The sequence below is a fragment of the Oncorhynchus nerka genome, linkage group LG28 (assembly GCF_034236695.1).
Source record: "Oncorhynchus nerka isolate Pitt River linkage group LG28, Oner_Uvic_2.0, whole genome shotgun sequence".
Classification (NCBI taxonomy): domain Eukaryota; kingdom Metazoa; phylum Chordata; class Actinopteri; order Salmoniformes; family Salmonidae; genus Oncorhynchus; species Oncorhynchus nerka.
Window position 1 is genome coordinate 31,776,718 of NC_088423.1, and position 22,179 is coordinate 31,798,896.

The following is a 22,179-nucleotide window of genomic DNA, read 5'->3' on the forward strand; positions in this document are numbered from 1 at the left end:
AACCATATTCTGAGTATGTTTCTGCCAGAAGCAACACTATGATGAGAGCGGATGTCATTCCTTATCATAGACGTGTTTGTTCTAGATGGTACATGTGATGTGGATTTCAAAAAGACGATAGAGAGTTCTCTTTTAGATGCTCAGCTACCTGGAATACTACTGATTCCCAGGAGCGGTGCGTGGGTAAAATCACTGGGAAATGGATCATTGCATTGCTTGGTCTATAACCTGTTAATTCATATGCCTTGCGACCGTGATATATAGGCCTAAAGGCCGAGACAATAAGACACAGTGGCAGAATAAATTCAACCACACCTTTGTTTTATCACAAAACCGGATAGCAACCTCTGTCCAGTGACGTCCACAAGGCATATTGCATGTACAGTAACAGACAGTTACATGACCTACAGCATGGTCAAGCAAGTTAATGTTTCCGACATTTTCGAACCACTTAACAACTATTGATTTTGAGCCACAGAGAGTTACCGCAAGTCGCAAAGAAAACAAGAGCTGCCTCCACTATTCAAGCACCATTTCAACTTCAACATTTCAACATTATTAAATCACCTCTGCTTAGTCTAATACAGTGGCAACTAAAAGATACCAAAAACAATTTAGTCCAATCCACATAAGTTAAATATGGTGTGGCTGTCCATGGTTCTGATTTGTGTGTGTGTGTGTGTGTGTGTGTGTGTGTGTGTGTGTGTGTGTGTGTGTGTGTGTGTGTGTGTGTGTGTGTGTGTGTGTGTGTGTGCAAGTAGAAAAACATATTGACTCACCCTACTTGTAGAGAAATGTCAATGCCATCCTCCTCTCTACTTATTTTCCACCATAATTTGCAAATAAATTCATTAAAAATCCTACAATGTGATTTTCTGGATTTGTTTTCTCATTTTGTTTGTCATAGTTGAAGTGTACCTATGATGAAAATTACAGGGCTCTCATCTTTTTAAGTGGGAGAACTTGCACAATTGGTGGCTGACTAAATACTTTTTTGCCCCACTGTATATATATACAGTGTTCTATCCTATTCTACAGTATCTTAGTCTATGCCGCTCTGACATTGCTCGCCCAAATATTTATTTTTCTTAATTCCATTCCTTCACTTTAGACTTGTGTGTATTGTGTGTATTGTCGTGAAATTGTTAGATATTACTTCTTAGAAATTACTGCACTGTTAGAGCTAGAAACACAAGCATTCTGCTACACCCACAATATCATCTGCTAAACATGTATATGTGACAAGCTAGCCACTGGAGGACAACAACAGAGATGCAACAATTCAAGTATACAGTGCCTTGCGAAAGTATTCGGCCCCCTTGAACTTTGCGACCTTTTGCCACGTTTCAGGCTTCAAACATAAAGATATAAAACTGTATTTTTTTGTGAAGAATCAACAACAAGTGGGCCACAATCATGAAGTGGAACGACATTTATTGGATATTTCAAACTTTTTTAACAAATCAAAAACTGAAAAATTGGGCGTGCAAAATTATTCAGCCCCCTTAAGTTAATACTTTGTAGTGCCACCTTTTGCTGCGATTACAGCTGTAAGTCGCTTGGGGTATGTCTCTATCAGTTTTGCACATCGAGAGACTGACATTTTTTCCCATTCCTCCTTGCAAAACAGCTCGAGCTCAGTGAGGTTGGATGGAGAGCATTTGTGAACAGCAGTTTTCAGTTCTTTCCACAGATTCTCGATTGGATTCAGGTCTGGACTTTGACTTGCCCATTCTAACACCTGGATATGTTTATTTTACCATTCCATTGTAGATTTTGCTTTATGTTTTGGATCATTGTCTTGTTGGAAGACAAATCTCCGTCCCAGTCTCAGGTCTTTTGCAGACTCCATCAGGTTTTCTTCCAGAATGGTCCTGTATTTGGCTCCATCCATCTTCCCATCAATTTTCACCATCTTCCCTGTCTCTGCTGAAGAAAAGCAGGCCCAAACCATGATGCTGCCACCACCATGTTTGACAGTGGGGATGGTGTGTTCAGGGTGATGAGCTGTGTTGCTTTTACGCCAAACATAACGTTTTGCATTGTTGCCAAAAAGTTCAATTTTGGTTTCATCTGACCAGAGCACCTTCTTCCACATGTTTGGTGTGTCTCCCAGGTGGCTTGTGGCAAACTTTAAACAACACTTTTTATGGATATCTTTAAGAAATGGCTTTCTTCTTGCCACTCTTCCATAAAGGCCAGATTTGTGCAATATACGACTGATTGTTGTCCTATGGACAGAGTCTCCCACCTCAGCTGTAGATCTCTGCAGTTCATCCAGAGTGATCATGGGCCTCTTGGCTGCATCTCTGATCAGTCTTCTCCTTGTATGAGCTGAAAGTTTAGAGGGACGGCCAGGTCTTGGTAGATTTGCAGTGGTCTGATACTCCTTCCATTTCAATATTATCGCTTGCACAGTGCTCCTTGGGATGTTTAAAGCTTGGGAAATCTTTTTGTATCCAAATCCGGCTTTAAACTTCTTCACAACAGTATCTCGGACCTGCCTGGTGTGTTCCTTGTTCTTCATGATGCTCTCTGCGCTTTTAACGGACCTCTGAGACTATCACAGTGCAGGTGCATTTATACGGAGACTTGATTACACACAGGTGGATTGTATTTATCATCATTAGTCATTTAGGTCAACATTGGATCATTCAGAGATCCTCACTGAACTTCTGGAGAGAGTTTACTGCACTGAAAGTAAAGGGGCTGAATAATTTTGCACGCCCAATTTTTCAGTTTTGGATTTGTTAAAAAAGTTTGAAATATCCAATAAATGCCATTCCACTTCATGATTGTGTCCCACTTGTTGTTGATTCTTCACAAAAAAAATACAGTTTTATATCTTTATGTTTGAAGCCTGAAATGTGGCAAAAGGTCGCAAAGTTCAAGGGGGCCGAATACTTTCGCAAAGCACTGTATCTGTCAATGGTATTTGATAGGAGTGATGCCAAATCCAAGCTGGCTTCCCATGACAATTGTTTTTGGTGTGCCAGGACTTTTCACAGTTGAGCTCAACGCTGATTGGCACATTTTTTATACTCTTGTCAAGGAAGGCCAGATGCTTGCCAGCTATGGGCGGCAAACTTGTTTGGTCATAGTCGTTTGGACCTGACAGCATCAAATACATGGCTTACACATAGAAAGACAGAGAGGCGCTGTATTGCTCGCTCGGATGCTTTCTCCTGTGAGATACATTCAATCTCTTGTGAATTGTAGGAAAATTATGAAACACAGAGAGACAAAAGAAAAAAAAATATTGGTACATTTTTGGGGAAGCCTGGCTTTCTTTGGCATCCATGAATGCACACCACTGCTGATTTCCATCTTTCTAGATAAGATAGGTGTGTTGTAACTGTTGCCAAATAATGATATAAACATATATGGCTAAGAATGCGAGAGTAGGGTGACTCCCCTAGCAGGTCTCAAACCCAGGCCACCAGCACCAATGACCTAACATTTACATTACATTTAAGTCATTTAGCAGACGCTCTTATCCAGAGCGACTTACAAATTGGTGCATTCACCTTATGACCTCCAGTGGAACAGTAGTGCATCTAAATCTTTTCAGGGGGAGGGGGGGGGTGAGAGGGATTACTTTATCCTATCCTAGGTATTCCTTAAAGAGGTGGGGTTTCAGGTGTCTCCGGAAGGTGGTGATTGACTCCGCTGTCCTGGCGTCGTGAGGGAGTTTGTTCCACCATTGGGGGGCCAGAGCAGCGAACAGTTTTGACTGGGCTGAGCGGGAACTGTACTTCCTCAGTGGTAGGGAGGCGAGCAGGCCAGAGGTGGATGAACGCAGTGCCCTTGTTTGGGTGTAGGGCCTGATCAGAGCCTGGAGGTACTGAGGTGCCGTTCCCCTCACAGCTCCGTAGGCAAGCACCATGGTCTTGTAGCGGATGCGAGCTTCAACTGGAAGCCAGTGGAGGGAGCGGAGGAGCGGGGTGACGTGAGAGAACTTGGGAAGGTTGAACACCAGACGGGCTGCGGCGTTCTGGATGAGTTGTAGGGGTTTAATGGCACAGGCAGGGAGCCCAGCCAACAGCGAGTTGCAGTAATCCAGACGGGAGATGACAAGTGCCTGGATTAGGACCTGCGCCGCTTCCTGTGTGAGGCAGGGTCGTACTCTGCGGATGTTGTAGAGCATGAACCTACAGGAACGGGCCACCGCCTTGATGTTAGTTGAGAACGACAGGGTGTTGTCCAGGATCACGCCAAGGTTCTTAGCGCTCTGGGAGGAGGACACAATGGAGTTGTCAACCGTGATGGCGAGATCATGGAACGGGCAGTCCTTCCCGGGAGGAAGAGCAGCTCCGTCTTGCCGAGGTTCAGCTTGAGGTGGTGATCCGTCATCCACACGGATATGTCTGCCAGACATGCAGAGATGCGATTCGCCACCTGGTCATCAGAAGGGGAAAGGAGAAGATTAATTGTGTGTCGTCTGCATAGCAATGATAGGAGAGACCATGTGAGGTTATGACAGAGCCAAGTGACTTGGTGTATAGCGAGAATAGGAGAGGGCCTAGAACAGAGCCCTGGGGGACACCAGTGGTGAGAGCACGTGGTGTGGAGACGGATTCTCGCCACCTGGTAGGAGCGACCTGTCAGGTAGGACGCAATCAAGCGTGGGTCGCGCCGGAGATGCCCAACTCGGAGAGGGTGGAGAGGAGGATCTGATGGTTCACAGTATCGAAGGCAGCCGATAGGTCTAGAAGGATGAGAGCAGAGGAGAGAGTTAGCTTTAGCAGTGCGGAGCGCCTCCGTGATACAGAGAAGAGCAGTCTCAGTTGAATGACTAGTCTTGAAACCTGACTGATTTGGATCAAGAAGGTCATTCTGAGAGAGATAGCGGGAGAGCTGGCCAAGGACGGCACGTTCAAGAGTTTTGGAGAGAAAAGAAAGAAGGGATACTGGTCTGTAGTTGTTGACATCGGAGGGATCGAGTGTAGGTTTTTTCAGAAGGGGTGCAACTCTCGCTCTCTTGAAGACGGAAGGGACGTAGCCAGCGGTCAGGGATGAGTTGATGAGCGAGGTGAGGTAAGGGAGAAGGTCTCCGGAAATGGTCTGGAGAAGAGAGGAGGGGATAGGGTCAAGCGGGCAGGTTGTTGGGCGGCCGGCCGTCACAAGACGCGAGATTTCATCTGGAGAGAGAGGGGAGAAAGAGGTCAGAGCACAGGGTAGGGCAGTGTGAGCAGAACCAGCGGTGTCGTTTGACTTAGCAAACGAGGATCGGATGTCGTCGACCTTCTTTTCAAAATGGTTGACGAAGTCATCTGCAGAGAGGGAGGAGGGGGGGGAGGAGGATTCAGGAGGGAGGAGAAGGTTGCAAAGAGCTTCCTAGGTTTAGAGGCAGATGCTTGGAATTTAGAGTGGTAGAAAGTGGCTTTAGCAGCAGAGAGAGAAGAGGAAAATGTAGAGAGGAGGGAGTGAAAGGATGTCAGGTCCGCAGGAGGCGAGTTTTCCTCCATTTCCGCTCGGCTGCCCGGAGCCCTGTTCTGTGAGCTCGCAATGAGTCGTCGAGCCACGGAGCGGGAGGGGAGGACCGAGCCGGCCTGGAGGATAGGGGACATAGAGAGTCAAAGGATGCAGAAAGGGAGGAGAGGAGGGTTGAGGAGGCAGAATCAGGAGATAGGTTGGAGAAGGTTTGAGCAGAGGGAAGAGATGATAGGATGGAAGAGGAGAGAGTAGGGGGGAGAGAGAGCGAAGGTTGGGACGGCGCGATACCATCCGAGTAGGGGCAGTGTGGGAAGTGTTGGATGAGAGCGAGAGGGAAAAGGATACAAGGTAGTGGTCGGAGACTTGGAGGGGAGTTGCAACGAGGTTAGTGGAAGAACAGCATCTAGTAAAGATGAGGTCGAGCGTATTTCCTGCCTTGTGAGTAGGGGGGGAAGGTGAGAGGGTGAGGTCAAAAGAGGAGAGGAGTGGAAAGAAGGAGGCAGAGAGGAATGAGTCAAAGGTAGGCGTGGGGAGGTTAAAGTCGCCCAGAACTGTGAGAGGTGAGCCGTCCTCAGGAAAGGAGCTTATCAAGGCATCAAGCTCATTGATGAACTCTCCGAGGGAACCTGGAGGGCGATAAATGATAAGGATATTAAACTAACCACTGTCCCAAAAAGAGTTCTCTTTAGGTCATGTGCTTATTGGGCCAGTATAGTTAGGCCCTGTCTAGAAGAAACCCTAACCCCTCCCCCCTAGGCACATGTTGAAGAATAGTGATTGTATAAATGAACATGCAGAATGTAATCATGTGTCAAATATGTCAAGTTAAAAGCACTGTGTGTGAGTATTCCTAACCTTGCCGACGTGCAAAAAGAGCTGTGAATGGATCAGTAGTTCACCATTCAAGTCCTTCATGGCTGTGGTAACTGTAACAAGGTGTACTGTAATTGTTTGGGAGGAAGAATATTTATTTGGGACTGATACAAAGAAATGGTTTTATGAAACGTGTCTAGAACATTAATATCTTATATTGTGAAAACATGACAACCATGTCCTGTGTATGTTTGATGTGACGTTGATGTAATGCTCTCCTAACCCCCAGAAAACTGATGTATTTGATACCATTCCACTGATTCCACTCCAGCTGTTACCACAAGCCTGTCCTCCCCAATTACGGCGCCGCCAACCTCATGTTCTTGCAACGTCCCTTAAACGTGTTTAGGACATTACTGTTGTATATTCTTAGAAAATGGTAACCACGTTGTAGATCATTTATGTTTGACATTAAGGCAATGTTCTCCTAACTTTACCACCAAAACATGCTACAAATTTTCTTAGAAGGTTTTTGCTAACATAGATAGAATGTTCCACCTAACTAACGAAAAACTGGACACTCAATCATTAGGGGAACATTATGTGCTACATTACAAAAATGTTGGTAGCTGGGTAGCTTTTCTGCACACTCATTTTATTTTATTATTATTATTTATATGATTAAAATCACCCTTGGTACCCAGTAACCCGTTGGGGGGTGCTGGTCTCTCTAGTGACCCTCTAAATTAACAGCGCCTGTTGCTGTCCCTGTGTGGGTCTCTCATATTTCTTTAGCCTGCTGCGACACTCTAAGAATAGAAGTAGAACAGATTAGTCCAGCCTGAGCCTCTCTCTGCTGAGGCCTTTTCTAGTTCCCTGATTTTCTTTATTTAGCCACTGACCCACTCATCATTTCTCTTTGGAACGCAGTGCAGGTCAAAGACTCATTAGCATATTAAGGCTGTATGCATGTTTTTATCATCACTGCGTCTTATGGTCAGCACTTAAAGTATTATGAGTGATATAAACCAAGAGCAAGGATTTAGGAGGAAGATATTAGCTATGAACTTACACAGACTTCACAAGAGCACAGAGAGGGACTCCAATGAGGAAGTCAAAACTAGCACAGATGTCCTTCAGCTCTATGTGGCCCAGTTTTATAGGGGAGCCAGACCTATCTACGTAAACAGGTGCCGTTGAGCCCAGAGATACACAAAGAGATCCTTGTCTCTTCATACAGTAGATTCCCAGTAACAAATCCATTGTGATTCTAGCCTCATGTACAAGGCTTGATGGCTCTCCTGTAAGCTGACAGCTAGCTCTAGTTCTCTGTACCTGAAAACCACACATTACATTTTATAACGGCAGAGGAGCATGTTACACATGGGAAAAGTCCTTCAGGAGAACCAAAATGCCACATTTAATCCTGGCTCAGTTGTCCTGGCCTTTGGGTGTGTGTGTGTGTGTGCATAGGCATATGTGTGAGTTTATCACGTGTGTGTGTTTACTGTATCCTGAGAGTGTGTGTTGGTCCAGTGCCACCTGCCCGGATACCCGGGCAGCCTTTAAATTGGGTTGAGTAAATCTTTTATAGCACTGTGAGAGGTTATTTGAGGGCAGCTGTGAATCCCACCTTGAGCCATCCGGTGGACAGTCACTAACCAGTGAGCTCTGGTCATGAAGTTCATTCATTTCAGAGGCAATCCGCACAGTTGCGACTCATCTGCCAGGTTGTGGTGTGCCCAGTATGTCGCAGGTGTTGGGTTTTTCCAACTTGTGCGTTGCTTTGCAGTGTGGTATCAGAAAGAAAGTAGATAAGCCACTGCAGAAGGTGCTAATGTGTAGCGTGATCCTTTTTGTTGTAATGCGGCACAAGGATTGCGACGATTACGCAAAATGTACCGTAAGCCAATGTAATGAGCATCCTGTGTGCACGCAGCATTACAGTGTGTGCGGCAATGCAGACTTTGTATGGACAGGGTCAAGCTGGGCCCTAGTGTCAAAGAGGACTACTGTAGGTAAGTGAATGGGTTGATACAGCTTTAAGGAGAAATATTCACTTCCTAATAACCCTCTGCCCAACTTTTAATGAACTCATTTATATAACTCCCATGAACCCTGGGGAGAGAGCCAAGTTCAAGCCCTGCCAATACAAACACACTATCTGACAAATTAGGCTACGAAAGCAAGTTTGTGGAAGTCTGACTAGCCGAAATGAATCAAATAGAGGGTTATCTTGTGCTTGTTCTTTTTATTGTGTCAGTGTTGAAGGATTATAATGCATATGTCTCACATTTTGTAAAACACTCACAGCTATTCATTACATTATGGACCTCCACACCTACCACTTACTGTACAGTGACTGATCATCACATTTAGCATGCCCTTCTGTGTCACCTCTCCTATTCAGAATGAATTTATGACAGAGGTTTGTCCTTGCCCTTGTTTTTTTCCACAAGAGAAGAAATCGAGCGTGAACACGAACAATAGCCTCATAAAATTCAAGATAGTTGGGAACAGATTTTCGATATCCCAATACCATGGCATTTGGTCTAGGAACTGATAAACAAAACAACAATTGATGGATCAATTTGTTATTTTCAATATAAGCTATTATATGAAATTATCGCTACAAAAAGAACGCTCAGTATGTGGGGCATCAAACAGTCAGACCGGTGCAGACTCTGTCACGTGGAAACAGAATCAATAGAGCCTCTCTTTTGGTAGGCTACTGTCCATAGGTTGCTTTTTTTTGGTAGTCAGCTCCAAGAATGATTGTTATGTTATCACATCAGGACCTGCAAACTGTATTGTTGGGGGATTTGAAGGACCATAGTCAGTTAATAGGAAATATTGTGATCTTGGGTAAAATGTTTATTTTCAGGGCATTTTCGGCAGAAATGTTGCAGATGGGGAGATTCAAGTCCTTAGCGAGACACCATGGTAAAATGGAGGGATGTATTGCAAGAGGAAATATTAGAATGATGATTTACTGGGAAAGATGGTATTTATCTGTGGCTGTCTGAAGGTTAGAATTAATAATGAGTGTTGGGATAAATGCATAGCCTAAACATACACTACAAGTCAAACGTTTTAGAACACCTACTCATTCAAGGGTTTATCTTTATTTTTACTATTTTCTACATTGTAGAATAATAGTGAAGACATCAAAACTATGAAATAACACATATGGAATCATGTAGTAACCAAAAAAGTGTTAAACAAATCAAAATATATTTTATATTTGAGATTCTTCAAATAGCCACCTTTTGCGTTGATGACAGCTATGCACACTTGATGACAGCTTTGCAAACAAATGTTAAAGGTCCTCCAATCAGAGGTGAGGGTGGGGCTGTGATTATTGTATGTTTTGCGTTTAGTTATTTATGTTTTGTGTTTTGGTTTGACGCTGTGAGCGGTGTGTGTGCTGGTCCTGGTGGTTATGGGTGCCCTTGCTTCCATGTCCACCCAGGCGTCGGGCAAGGCTTGGTCCTTCCCGCCCTTGAAAAATCACTTTGGCCAGGGGCTTCGCGCTGCTGGCATCACTGGGCGGGTGGCCCGAGCTCACCCACTGGGCAGAGCATCCACGGATGGGAGTGGCCATTCGTATTGTTTTTGTATTGTATTGTTGATTTAATTCAAACTTAATATAGATAGATAGATAGACCGACCGACCGACCGACAGACAGACAGACAGACAGACAGACAGACAGACAGACAGACAGACAGACAGATAGATAGATAGATAGATAGATAGATAGATAGATAGATAGATAGATAGATAGATAGATAGATAGATAGATAGACATCATTCCATACGTTTTATTTATTTTGCCATGCCATGACTTTGTTGACTTTCAAACAACTGAAGCAAAATTAGGTGAAGACCTGAACAATCTTGAGGGCCTGTTTTATTGTGTTTGTTCTGTTCCACAAGGAGACCATTTCCTCAATCAACGTTACTAGATGTTTACTGCTCTTATCCAAATAGTGATAGCAGGAAGCAGATTACATGAAGTGAGATAAATAGCAGAATGCACCTCTAAACCAAAGAGTTGTATTGGTTTTTAAAGTGCTTCAATGTGTACTACTGCTAACAATAATGGCTAGACAATGATAAACCGATACAGAATCTAGTCAGCTCCATGGGCTATTTACAGTATACACATTTTTCAGTAGACTATGTGATTTCCTTAGTCCCTCTATGGTGGGTCTACAGAGCTCTCAAGTTCCCACCTCATCCTCTCTGACCTAATTTTCTCCTCAAATTGTCTAGAGAGCAGTGTGAGCAGAGGACAGTGACGTAAGTAGATCTATCAGTTTCTCTCAAGTGCACTGCGGGTACTAGCAATCCTTGGTCTACTCTTCTCTGAAGAATACAAAAGGGTTTCTTTCTCTCCCCCTCACCACAAACCCCACCTGCCACTGCTGCTAGAATCAATAGGCCAAGTAAAAAATATGGGTACATTTAGAGACAACTTCAGCTTTTAAGTCATCTCTGGGTGTATATACAGAAGGAACACCTACATACTGTGGTGGTTATGCTATTAGCTGGCCAAAATTTGACTACATGAAGAGTGCAATACTGCTCATATAACCGCGTGTCAGCAACAAAAGAGTGATCAAATTAAGATCCCACACTTGTAGCCTACAGTGCACTCATTTCATTCTCTCCTCTGCCTCTAAAAATGCTCTGCTATGCCTGAAGCATTATTCAACCAAACCGAGACTTAATTTCTGTGTGGCCTGGTTTGAATGACCCAGTCTCCTCTGCAACTTCTCATTTGAGAATCACCTCCACATCTGATATTTATGAATGCGAGAAAGGCATTAGGAAACTTAAATAACTAAAGCTATCAGTGTGTAGAGTCTAAATAATTTGTATTTTTTAGGAGACTCTTCTATAGACATTAGCCTATATTAGAAATGAGGTATCTAAAATTAAAGCTAACCAAAATAAACAAATAAAGTTCAATTGTCAAAAGCAAATGCTATACCCTACATCAAATTCCTTATAAGAAGCAAACCAGTCAGCACAATTATTATTATAAATTTTTTAGGGGGTAGATCAGCTTTAATATTGCAGATAGATTGAAGCCTATATCAATGTAATTGTCTGCATCATTTCCAATGCCCCGTATATTTTGGGGAAAATATATATACACATACAGTGCCTTCAGAATGTATTCACATCCCTTGATTTCTTTCACATTTCAGACTTATTCTAAAATGGATTAAATTGTGTTCATGGGAGGACACCACGGAAGAAGCCATTGCTGTCCAAAAAAAAACATTGCTGCATGTCTGAAGTTCGCGAAAGAGCACATGGATGTTCCACAGCGCTTCTGGTAACATATTCTGTGGACAGATTAAACGGAAGTTGAGTTGTTTGGAAGGAACACACAACACTATGTGTGGAGAAAAAAAGGCACAGCACAGCACACCAACATCAAAACCTCATCCCAACTGTAAAGTATGGTGGAGGGAGCATCATGGTTTGGGGCTGATTTGTTGCCTCAGGGCTTGGACAGCTTGCTATCATCGATGGAAAAATGAATTCCCAAGTTTATCAAGACATTTTGCAAGAGAATGTAAGGCTATCTGTCCGCCAATTGAAGCTCAACAGAAGTTGGCTGGTGCAACAGGACAACGACCCAAAACACAAAAGTAAATCAACAACAGAATGGCTTCAACAGAAGAAAATACGCCTTCTGGAGTGGCCCAGTCAGAGTTCTGACCTCAACCCGATTTCAAATGCTGTGGCATGACCTCGAGAGCGGTTCACACCAAACATCCCAAGAATATTTCTAAACTGAAACAGTTTTGTAAAGATGAAAGGTCCAAAATTCCTCCTGACCATTGTGCAGGTCTGATCCGCAACTACAGAAAATGTTGAGTTTATTGCTGCCAAAGGAGGGTCAACCAGTTATTAAATCCAAAGGGTCACATATTTTTTCCACCCTACACTGTGAATGTTTACAAGTTGTGTTCAATAAAGACATGAAAACATATCCTTTTTAGTGTGTTATTAGTTTAACCAGACTGTGTTTGTCTATTGTTGTGACTTAGATGAAGATCAGATCAAATTGTATGACCAATTTATGCAGAAATCCGGGTATTTCCAAAGGGTTCACATACTTTTTCTTGCCACTGTATGTGTATATATATACATATATATATACACACATATATATATATATATGAACTCAGCAAAAAGTCCCTTTTCAGGACCCTGTCTTTCAAAGATCATTTGTAAAAATCAAAATAACTTCACAGATCTTCATTGTAAAGGGTTTAAACACTGTTTCCCATGCTTGTTCAATGAACCATAAACAATGAATGAACATGCACCTGTGGAACGGTCGTTAAGACACTAACAGCTTATAGATGGTAGGCAATTAAGGTCACAGTTATGAAAACTTAGGACACTAAAGAGGTCTTTCTACTGACTCTGGAAAAACACCAAAAGAAAGATGCCCAGGGTCCCTGCTCATCTGAGTGAACGTGCCTTTGGCATGCTGCAAGGAGGCATGATGACTGCAGATATGGCCAGGGCAATAAATTGCAATGTCCGTACTGTGAGATGCCTAAGACAGTGCTACAGGGAGACAGGACGGACAGCTGATCGTGTAACACGTGTAACAACACCTGCACAGGATAGGTACAATCGAACATCACACCTGCAGGACAGGTACAGGATGGCAACAACAACTGCCCGAGTTACACCAGGAACGCACAATCCCTCCATCAGTGCTCAGACTGTCCGCAATAGGCTGAGAGAGGCTGGACTGAGGGCTCGTAGGCCTGTTGTAAGGCAAGTCCTCACCAGACATCACCGGCAACAACATCGCCTATGGGCACAAACCCACCGTCACTGGACCAGACAGGACTGGCAAAAAGTGCTCTTCACTGACGAGTCGCGGTTTTGTCTCACCGGGGTGATGGTCGGATTTGCGTTCATCGTCGAAGAAATTAGCATTATACTGGGACCTGTTGGATCGGAGGGTGAGGGCTAGGGACATTCCCCCCAGAAATGTCTGGGAACTTGCAGGTGCCTTGGTGGAAGAGTGGGGTAACATCTCACAGCAAGAACTGGCAAATCTGGTGCAGTACATGAGGAGGAGATGCACTGCAGTACTTTATGCATCTGGTGGCCTCAACAGAAACTGACTGTTACTTTTGATTTTCACCCCCCCTTTGTTCAGGGACACATTATTCAAGTCCTGTTAGTCACATGTCTGTGGAAATTGTTCAGTTTATGTCTCGGTTGTTGAATCTTGTTATGTTCATACAAATATTTACACATGTTAAGTTTGCTGAAAATAAACGCAGTTGACAGTGAGATGACGTTTCTTTTTTAGCTGAGTTTTGTACCAGTCAAACGTTTGGACGCACCTACTCATTCAAGGGTTTTTCTTTATTTTTATTATTTTCCACATTGTAGAATAATAAGTGAAGACATCAAAACGTTTTAACACTTTTTTGGTTACTTCATTATTCCAGGAAGAGCAGCAGCTAATGGGGATGGATCTATAATAAATATAAATATGTGTTATTTCATTGTTTTGATGTCTTCACTATTATTCTACAATGTAGAAAATAGTAAAAAATAAAGAAAAACCCTGGAATGAGTAGGCGTGTCAAAACTTTTGGCTGGTACTGTACATACTACGGACACAATCTATACAGTCTGATCTCAAGGCCATCAGACTGTTAAACAGCCACCACTAACATTGAGTGGCTGCTGCCAACACACTGACTCAACTCCAGCCACTTTAATAATGGGAATTGATGGGAAATGATGTAAAATATATCACTAGCCACTTTAAACAATGCTACCTAATATAATGTTTACATACCCTACATTATTCATCTCATATGTATATGTATATACTGTACTCTATATCATCTACTGCATCTTTATGTAATACATGTATCACTAGCCACTTTAACTATGCCACTTTGTTTACATACTCATCTCATATGTATATACTGCACTCAATACCATCTACTGTATCTTGCCTATGCCGCTCTGTACCATCACTCACTCATATATCTTTATGTACATATTCTTATCCCCTTACACTTGTGTCTATAAGGTAGTAGTTTTGGAATTGTTAGCTAGATTACTTGTTGGTTATTATTGCATTGTCGGAACTAGAAGCACAAGCATTTCGCTACACTCGCATTAACATCTGCATGTGACAAATAACATTTGATTTGATTTGATTTTTACAGTAGTTATATTTTGTTTGTTATTACTCCTATCCTTCGCCTACCCTCACAATTGTATTGTTTTTATTTTATGGACAGCCAGGGGCACACTCCAACACTCACAGGATTTTGTGTTTAGAGTCCACAAGAGGCCGTATACTGATATATTGATAACATTAGTGATGCGCGGGTTGACTCAACCAGCCGCAGGGCAGGCAGGTTTAGGATCATTACATATATTGTGTGGACGAAGGGAAGGTGGGAGGCGGCCGGGTTGAATAAAGAAAATACCTTTAAAAAAATCCATAAAGGTATCATTCTTGTGCATTTAAGTTTTTCTTTCGTTATTTTAGGCTATATGGCATCAGTGCATGAAAGGCTATTTCTGCTTGATCCGAAAATGTGGTCAGCGGTTCCAATTGTGGAGCCTTTGAAGGCATGCAGAGGCCAAATTGAGCTCCCTACCGCGTCGCTGTGCGCCTCCAGTATTTTATAATAAAGAGGAGGGCTCTGTATAGCTCCTTAGAAAATGGGTGGTTCGAGTCCTGAATGCTGATTGGCTGAAAGCCGTGGTATATCAGACCGTATACCACCTGTATGACAAAACATTTATTTTTACTGCTCTAATTGCATTGGTAACCAGTTTATAATATCACTAAGGCACCTCAGGGTTTGTAGTAAATAGCCAATATACCACGGTTCCCTTTCTTTAGGGATGTAGTGAAGTAAAATTAGACCTAGTCAAAATATAAATAGTAAAGTCAAGTACAGATACCCCCAAAAACGACTTAAGTAGTACTTCAAAGTATTTTTACTTAGTTACTTTAAAACACTGATTGGACATCAGCCACTGATGGTGTACTGCACTGGATCTTTCTTAGGACCCAGCGGATAACCATCAGGCAACGGGAACTTCCTAAAAGAAAGCAGCGAAACGGGGTTCTTTGACGTCAGCTACGTGTGACTATTTCAATTTAAACAGGACAAGATGGCGGAGGTGAGATTGAGCGGGCTGAGTAAGAGGAATCATTTCGAACAAAACCACAAAAGACACGTCTTTGACGAAGGTAACGTTTTATATAACAAGAAAATATGGAGTTGGATATGTGCTTGAGACTGACGAACTGAAATCTACCTCGTTTGGCGTTGCTTCTCCTGAGTGTCGCAACCTCCAGTAGCCAAGCTATGTTTTTACTTTTCAGGGACCCGGACAGTGAAAGGTGTATTGTGTAGCTTAGCTGGCTAGCTATTTCGTCCCCGCTTGTGCAGACCAGCCGTCACTCACCTCACCTGGCCTGGTCCGTCATTTCAGTCTGCGCGTGTTGCCCGCTGTTCCGTGGTTCAGCCCCAGACATTGGGGTACTTTTTGCATTTCATACGAGAGTTGTAATTGACATGCATCTATGGTTGTAGGGACATGTGTTGGCTAAATACTGTAACGTTATCGAACCAGCTGTCACTAACAGTTTCCTTGCAGCAAGCCCTCTCGAAAACCGTTTTCTCCATAGGGTTTTCAGCGGTTAGTTTCGCTGGGGTTCAACGTTTATAAACGTCAATCATCACTTGCAAAGCCGTTTTCAAAATATACTGCCCGTATCTTTCATATCAGTAGGATCACAATATACAATTAATGTAGCAGAAACATACCCTGTGTGCATCCAGTTGATGAACTACACTTCTTCCCCAGTTACGCTTACACACGCCCCGACTTTCCGACCTGAACATCACTGACTTTATTAAAATATTTATTTTTAACCTAGTTTTTCTTGAAAAGCACCATGACCATCCGATGCAGGTACCATCAAACCAGTATAAAAAAAAGGAAATTATTTCAACTTATACTCAGCTGTGCATTGCAAGTGCTACACCAACTGATCGATTTTGTTATCATAGCTTGAGTTTTGAAATATGATCTGAGAAGAACGATATTGTCAGGCCAGGCATATAGCCAATATGCTGTGATAATGTATTAGGCCTGCATGCTGCACAGAACTGAACTGTTTTAATTAGATTAATGTCAAAATTGAAGACTAGTTAAAAAAAAAGAAAGTTGAATGGTAGATATGTTTGCTTTTTGACTGCAAAAGTCTTCTTTACACAGGTTGGTGAACACTTGTCTGAAGGCTTGATTATGTCATACTCGAGGAACTGTTTGTTTAGATAGGAGAGGAAAGGTAGTGCATGTTGTGCACCGCAACATCGACCACCTCGCCCCAGAGTCAAAATGTTTACACTATTGAAACGTAATTGTATAAAACCTGGATGTTTTTATTGAGGTATGTCTTACTGTGTTCCGACCACAGGCATGCTAGTGGTTATTGACTTGTTAATTGTTTACTCCATGTGTAACTCTGTGTTGTCTGTTCACACTGCTATGCTTTATCTTGGCCAGGTCGCAGTTGCAAATGAGAACCTGTTCTCAACTAGCCTACCTGGTTAAATAAAGGTGAAATAAAAAAATAAAAATGTTAATAGGATTATTTGAACACTTCCTAATACGATTGACGCCAGTATTTCTCATGTTCTCAACATTATTTCGTTGTCCAGCAGCCAAAGACGCACTCCTAGTCATATGAACAACCCATGGTAGTTGCATCTTTAGCTCTTCCCATTTTTAACATTTAGAAATTATATTTTCATCTCATGAAACAGTTGTGGTGCGCATTGGAGAACGGTGTTTTCCCGCCAGTTGCATTTTGGAACCTTCACGCTTAGCCAGCCGTGTGCACTGCTGCCCTTATAATGTATTGTAATGACCTGACTAGCTCATAAATGAACAATTGTCCAGACAGAAGCTTGAGTTTGCGAATTGACGGTTTATTGAACCAACTCTACACAGGCTACTGTTTGGGCCGTAGCACACGCCAAATAGATAACCCACAATCCAACCGTGACCTTCTCTTGTGAAGCCCAGATGTAAGAGAGAGAGAACAAAGGCTGAACCTGGTCTTAACTTCCAATGCCCAACCCCCCCTCCACGCCACTCCGCCAACCACCAGGATGCCCGGCATCAGAACATTCCAGGCATTCCCGTGATTGGCAGATAGCAGGTTGATTGACATGTCGGACCCCGCGAACACCGGGTACTGGTCAGTACAACACAACCACCTCCTAGCCTAGCACATAACACACAGCTGTCTGTGCGGGTCGCTACACAGCCCCCCCACCACAAAGTCCCTCGTCCCCGAGGGAACAAACAAAGTCTCTGAAGCGACCCGGAGGTCTCCTTTGCCTGCGTGGCCGTGATGGTCGCAGAGTGCCCCTCTGGGAACCAGGGGATGAAGGCAGGGATATGGGGGACAAGGAAGCGGGAACGGGTAATACAGTCCGTGGTTCTGGGGAACCACGCGGTGACACAGGGGGAGACAGGGGGAGTGGGCTGTCTGGAGCCTTGTCTGCGGCACCTGAGGGTGGGTGCCTGGAGAATGTCATTGCCAGAGAGGGGAATTGTGGGGGTTCCTGGGGTTTGGGGAGAAGAGGCCCCTCTGTATGGGGCTAACCTGTCCCGGTGCAGTGCCACCTTTCTCCCCCTGGGAGGAAGCTGCACCCGGTACACAACCTCCCCTACCCTCTCCAGGACACTGCAGGGTCCCACCCAGTGACTGTCCAACTTGGGGCATCTGCCTTTTTTTTTCCTTAGGGGCTGTAGACCCAGACCAGCTCCCCAGCCACAAAGTGCCTTCCCGGGTGTGCACGTCATAGTTCCTTTTCTGCCTCACACCTGCATTCACCAGCTGCTCTCTGGCGAAGGTGTGGGCTGTCTCCAGGCGGTCCTGGAGTCTCCGGGCATACTCCGGCCCCGGAGGAACATGAGGGCTATCCAGGGGCCGACCAAACGCCATCTCCGCAGGGGTGCGGATCTCTCCCCAGCATGAGGAGGGCAGGCGTGCAGGAGGTGGAGTCTTGGACAGCGGAGCGGCATGCCATGAGGACCATAGGCAGGTGCTTGTCCCAGTCACGCTGGTGTTTGGAAGAGACGATGGCCAGCTGCTGTCCAAGCGTTTTGTTGAAGCGCTCCACAAGGCCATCACTTTGAGGATGGAGAGGAGTAGTGCGGGTCTTGTGCATACCCAGCCTCTCACACATGGTGGCGAACACACGGGACTCAAAGTTTCTGCCTTGGTCGCTGTGGATGGACTCTGCAGCTCCAAACCTGCTGAACATCCCCGCTGTCAGGGCGTCGACGATGGTCTCTGCCTCCTGGTCAGGCAGAGCATAGGCCTCGGGCCATTTTGTGAAATAGTCCATGGCCGTGAGCACCCAGCGGTTTCCACTGTCTGTGGTGGGGAACGGCCCAACTACATCCACTCCCACCCTCTCCATGGGAGCCCCCACTGGGAACTGTTGGAGCTGAGCATGAGAGCGGCCTGGGGGCCCTTTCTCGCTGTGCAGTTGTCACAGCGGCGACAAAAGTCCTCCACATCCCTCTTGTGCTGCCCCCAGTAGAAGCCCTGACGGAGACGGCGCAGTGTTTTTGTGACCCCAAAGTGTCCAGTCCCCACCCCCCATGAGTACTCTGGAGCACAGCCTCCCGCAATGCTTTTGGGACCACCACCTGCCACCTCTCCTCTCCCGTAGCTGACTCCTTCCATGCCCGCTGTAGCACGCCATCAGCCAGCCGCAGTCTCTCAAACTTCGACCACAACCCTTTGGTCGCGAGTGAGAGCGCTGTCACCTCTTCCCATGGTGGCCTCACCTGCGCCTCTACCCACTGTAGCACTGGCTGTAGGTCTGTGTCCCGTCCCTGCTGCTGCCGCCATTCAGCCACGTCGACAGTCTGCAGCTCACAGCAGACAGGCCCGCTCGCCCGACACACTGTGGCACAGACACCCTCCTCTGCCCGCAGCTCTCTCTCCGTCCCTCTCTCCGTTCACAGTGGCGGCAGCCGTCTGCAGTACAGGGCCGACGGGACATGGCGTCGGCGTTGGAGTGGCGTGCCCCTGCCCTGTGCACCACCGTGAAGTCATACGGCTGAAGCTCCTCCAACCAGCGTGCCACCTGCCCCTCTGGCTCTCTGAAAGACATGAGCCACTGGAGAGCAGAGTGGTCAGTCCTTACAGTAAAGGGCAGACCACCCAGGTAGTACTTGAAGTGTTTGACGGAAGCCACAACAGCCAAGAGCTCCCGCCGGGTGACACAGTAGCGGCGCTCATGTTTGTCAAATGTTTTGCTGAAGTACGCCACCACTCTCTCCCCTCTGGCCCCACCTGGGCCAGCACCCCACCCATGCCCACATTGCTCGCGTCTGTGTCCAGGATAAAGGGCAAGGTGAGGTCAGGGGGCGAGCACGGGGCCTCGATCAGTGCACGTTTGAGGGTGTTGAACGCCTCCTCACACTCCACTGTCCAAGTGAAAGCCTTGTCCTTCGGCAGCAGGCGGTTCAGTGGAGCAGCAACGCTTGAGAAGCCCCGTACAAACCTCCTGTAGTACGAGGCCAGGCCCAGGAAGCTCTTCAGCTGACGCTGGTCGGTGGGGGTGGGCCAGTCTCTGACAGCCCCTACCTTGTCCTCCATGGTGCTGATCCCCTCCTTCCCCACTCGGTGGCCCAAGAAGGACACCTCTCTCCTCATGAAGTGGCACTTCTCGGGGTGGAGCTTCAGACCTGCGGCAGCCACCCTCTCCAGCACACGCCGTAGCGCCCCCAGGGCTGACTGGAAGGAGCTGCCATGGGCCAGGATGTCATCGAGGTATACCAGACACTGCTGTCGGGGGATGCCATCCAGCACCCTGTCCATCAAACGCTCAAAAGTAGCTGGAGCGTTGCACAGGCCAAAGCACAGGACCTTGAACTGCCAGTGTCCTCTGTTAGTGGAGAACGCAGTTTTGGCTCTGGCCTCTGGGGAGAGGGGCACCTGCCAGTAGCCGCTGCGGAGGTCTAGTGAGGAGAACCAGGAGGACCCCTAACCAGGTCCAGCGACTCATCGATACGTGGTATGGGGTATGAGTCCTTCCTGGTTACCTCATTCAGCCGCCTGTAGTCCGCACAGAACCTCAGCTTGCCCCCTTCTTCGGAACCATGACGACTGGCGCCGCCCAGGGGCTGTCTGAGGGCTCAATGAAGTCTGCCCGCTGCATCTCCAACACAGCCTTGTCTGCCGCCTCCTGGCGTGCCAGCGGGATACGGCGGGGACGCATCTTGATGGGTCGAGCATCACCTGTGTCGATCTCATGCTGCACCAGAAGAGTCTGACCCACCTCTTCCTCACTCAACGCAAAGCTGTCTCTGAATTCAAACAGCAACTGCCACAACCGTTCCTGCTGCTCAGGGTCAAGACCAACACAGTTCCTCCCCATATCTCCTCACTGCAGACAGTGTCCTCTCCTCTCCCATCTGGGGTAGCTGGGCTGGGGGTGCGGCCCGGGCTCACAGAGGGCTGTGTCATGGAGGTAGCTGGGGGAATGTAACACACCGCCGTAGGTGACAGGGGGACTGGGGAAAAGTCACACACAGCTGTGGGGGAGGGGCGCAGCCATGAGTCTCTGCTGCTTTAACTGTTGGAGTAAAGGGTTTGTTGGGTTGAGTGAATGTGACATTAGGGGGCCATGGTGACTTCCGTCCCTCCTGGAAGCTCAGTGTGCCCCTATTTAGGTCTAACTGGCAGCCTGTGCTCCTAAGAAAGTCCAACCCCAGGATACAAGGGTCCTGCACAGCCGCCACCCACACAGGATGACGCACAGTCCTGCCCCCTACTGTCAGAGTCATTATTCCCTTCCCTTTCATGGGTGCCAGCTCACCTGTGACTGTGCGGAGCTGCACAGTTGTAGGCTCACACTGAGTCCAACCTGGCACAATATCTGGCCTCACCAGGGTTACTGTGGACCCAGTGTCCACCAGGGCGGAGCAGGGCACCCCTCCACAGTGACAGGGACATGACAAAAGTCCCCAACACAGGTCCGGCCCACCACAACAACAGGCTCCCTCCGCTTGCCCTCGTCTGCTTCTGGGGAAGTGGAGCCTTGCTTCCCCGTCTGTGCCGGTGGGCTCCTCCTGAAGATGATGGTGGTTGGGATAGAAAGCCAGGGGTCCGCACTACCCGGTCTATGCGGACCCCGAGCCGTTTCCCTGAGCTCTGGGGGACATGGGGCAATCTCGGCGCAGATGGCCTGGCTGGCCACAACCCCAGCAGACCCTGGGACCAGGGCTTGTGTTTCGTGCCGCCTGTAGCGACACAGCCCGAATGAGTTCTGTCATTTCGGCCACCCAAGCAGGCTTTTCCGGCTCCGGGCTGCTCTGCCCCCCAGCTCGCACAGAGGGTGTGTCTCCCTGCACCCCCACCAAAGCCCCAGCTGAAGCCCCAGCCCACACCAGCTCCCTCTCCAAAGCCATCTCCAAGGCTGTCTGCAATGACTCAGGATGAGCCAGCTGGGTCTGTATGCGCAGCTCCGTAGGGGAGCGCCTGTATGAACTGGTCCCGTGCTAGCTCGCTCTGCACGGAGGGGGCATGTGAGCATATGCCCGCCGAGAGAGGCTCTCAATGTCATTAGCTAGCACCCGTAGAGGCTCTCCAGGCTGCCTGCGTCTATTCCTCAGTTCGGAGCGCAGTAGCCCGGGCTGTACACACTGTCCATAGCGCCTCCTCAGTGCTCCCACTAGAGCACCATAATCATGCCTGTCCTCGGGGCTAATCAATATCAAACAGGACAGAGCTTCATCCGTGAGGCATAAAGCCAACTGCAGTGCCCTTTCTTCATCCGACCACCCCTAAAATGAGCTAA

The 22,179-nt window shown here is 46.5% G+C and overlaps 1 protein-coding gene across 3 annotated transcripts in view; it reads left to right on the top strand.

Moving 5' to 3' along the window:
* Positions 1-15,392: 15,392 nt before the first annotated feature.
* The window catches only part of LOC115113133 (atlastin-2-like), a 28,083-nt gene continuing 21,296 nt past the window's right edge, over positions 15,393-22,179 (top strand). For 2 of the 3 annotated variants that reach the window (XM_029640414.2, XM_029640415.2), the window contains exon 1: positions 15,446-15,530. Coding sequence is in view for 1 of the 3 variants with exons in the window: in XM_029640416.2 (XP_029496276.1) it covers positions 15,452-15,530 (79 nt within the window). In the remaining 2 variants the exon portion in view is untranslated. Of the gene's footprint in view, positions 15,531-22,179 lie in introns of all 3 variants that reach the window. The other variant, XM_029640416.2, reaches the window with a different exon arrangement.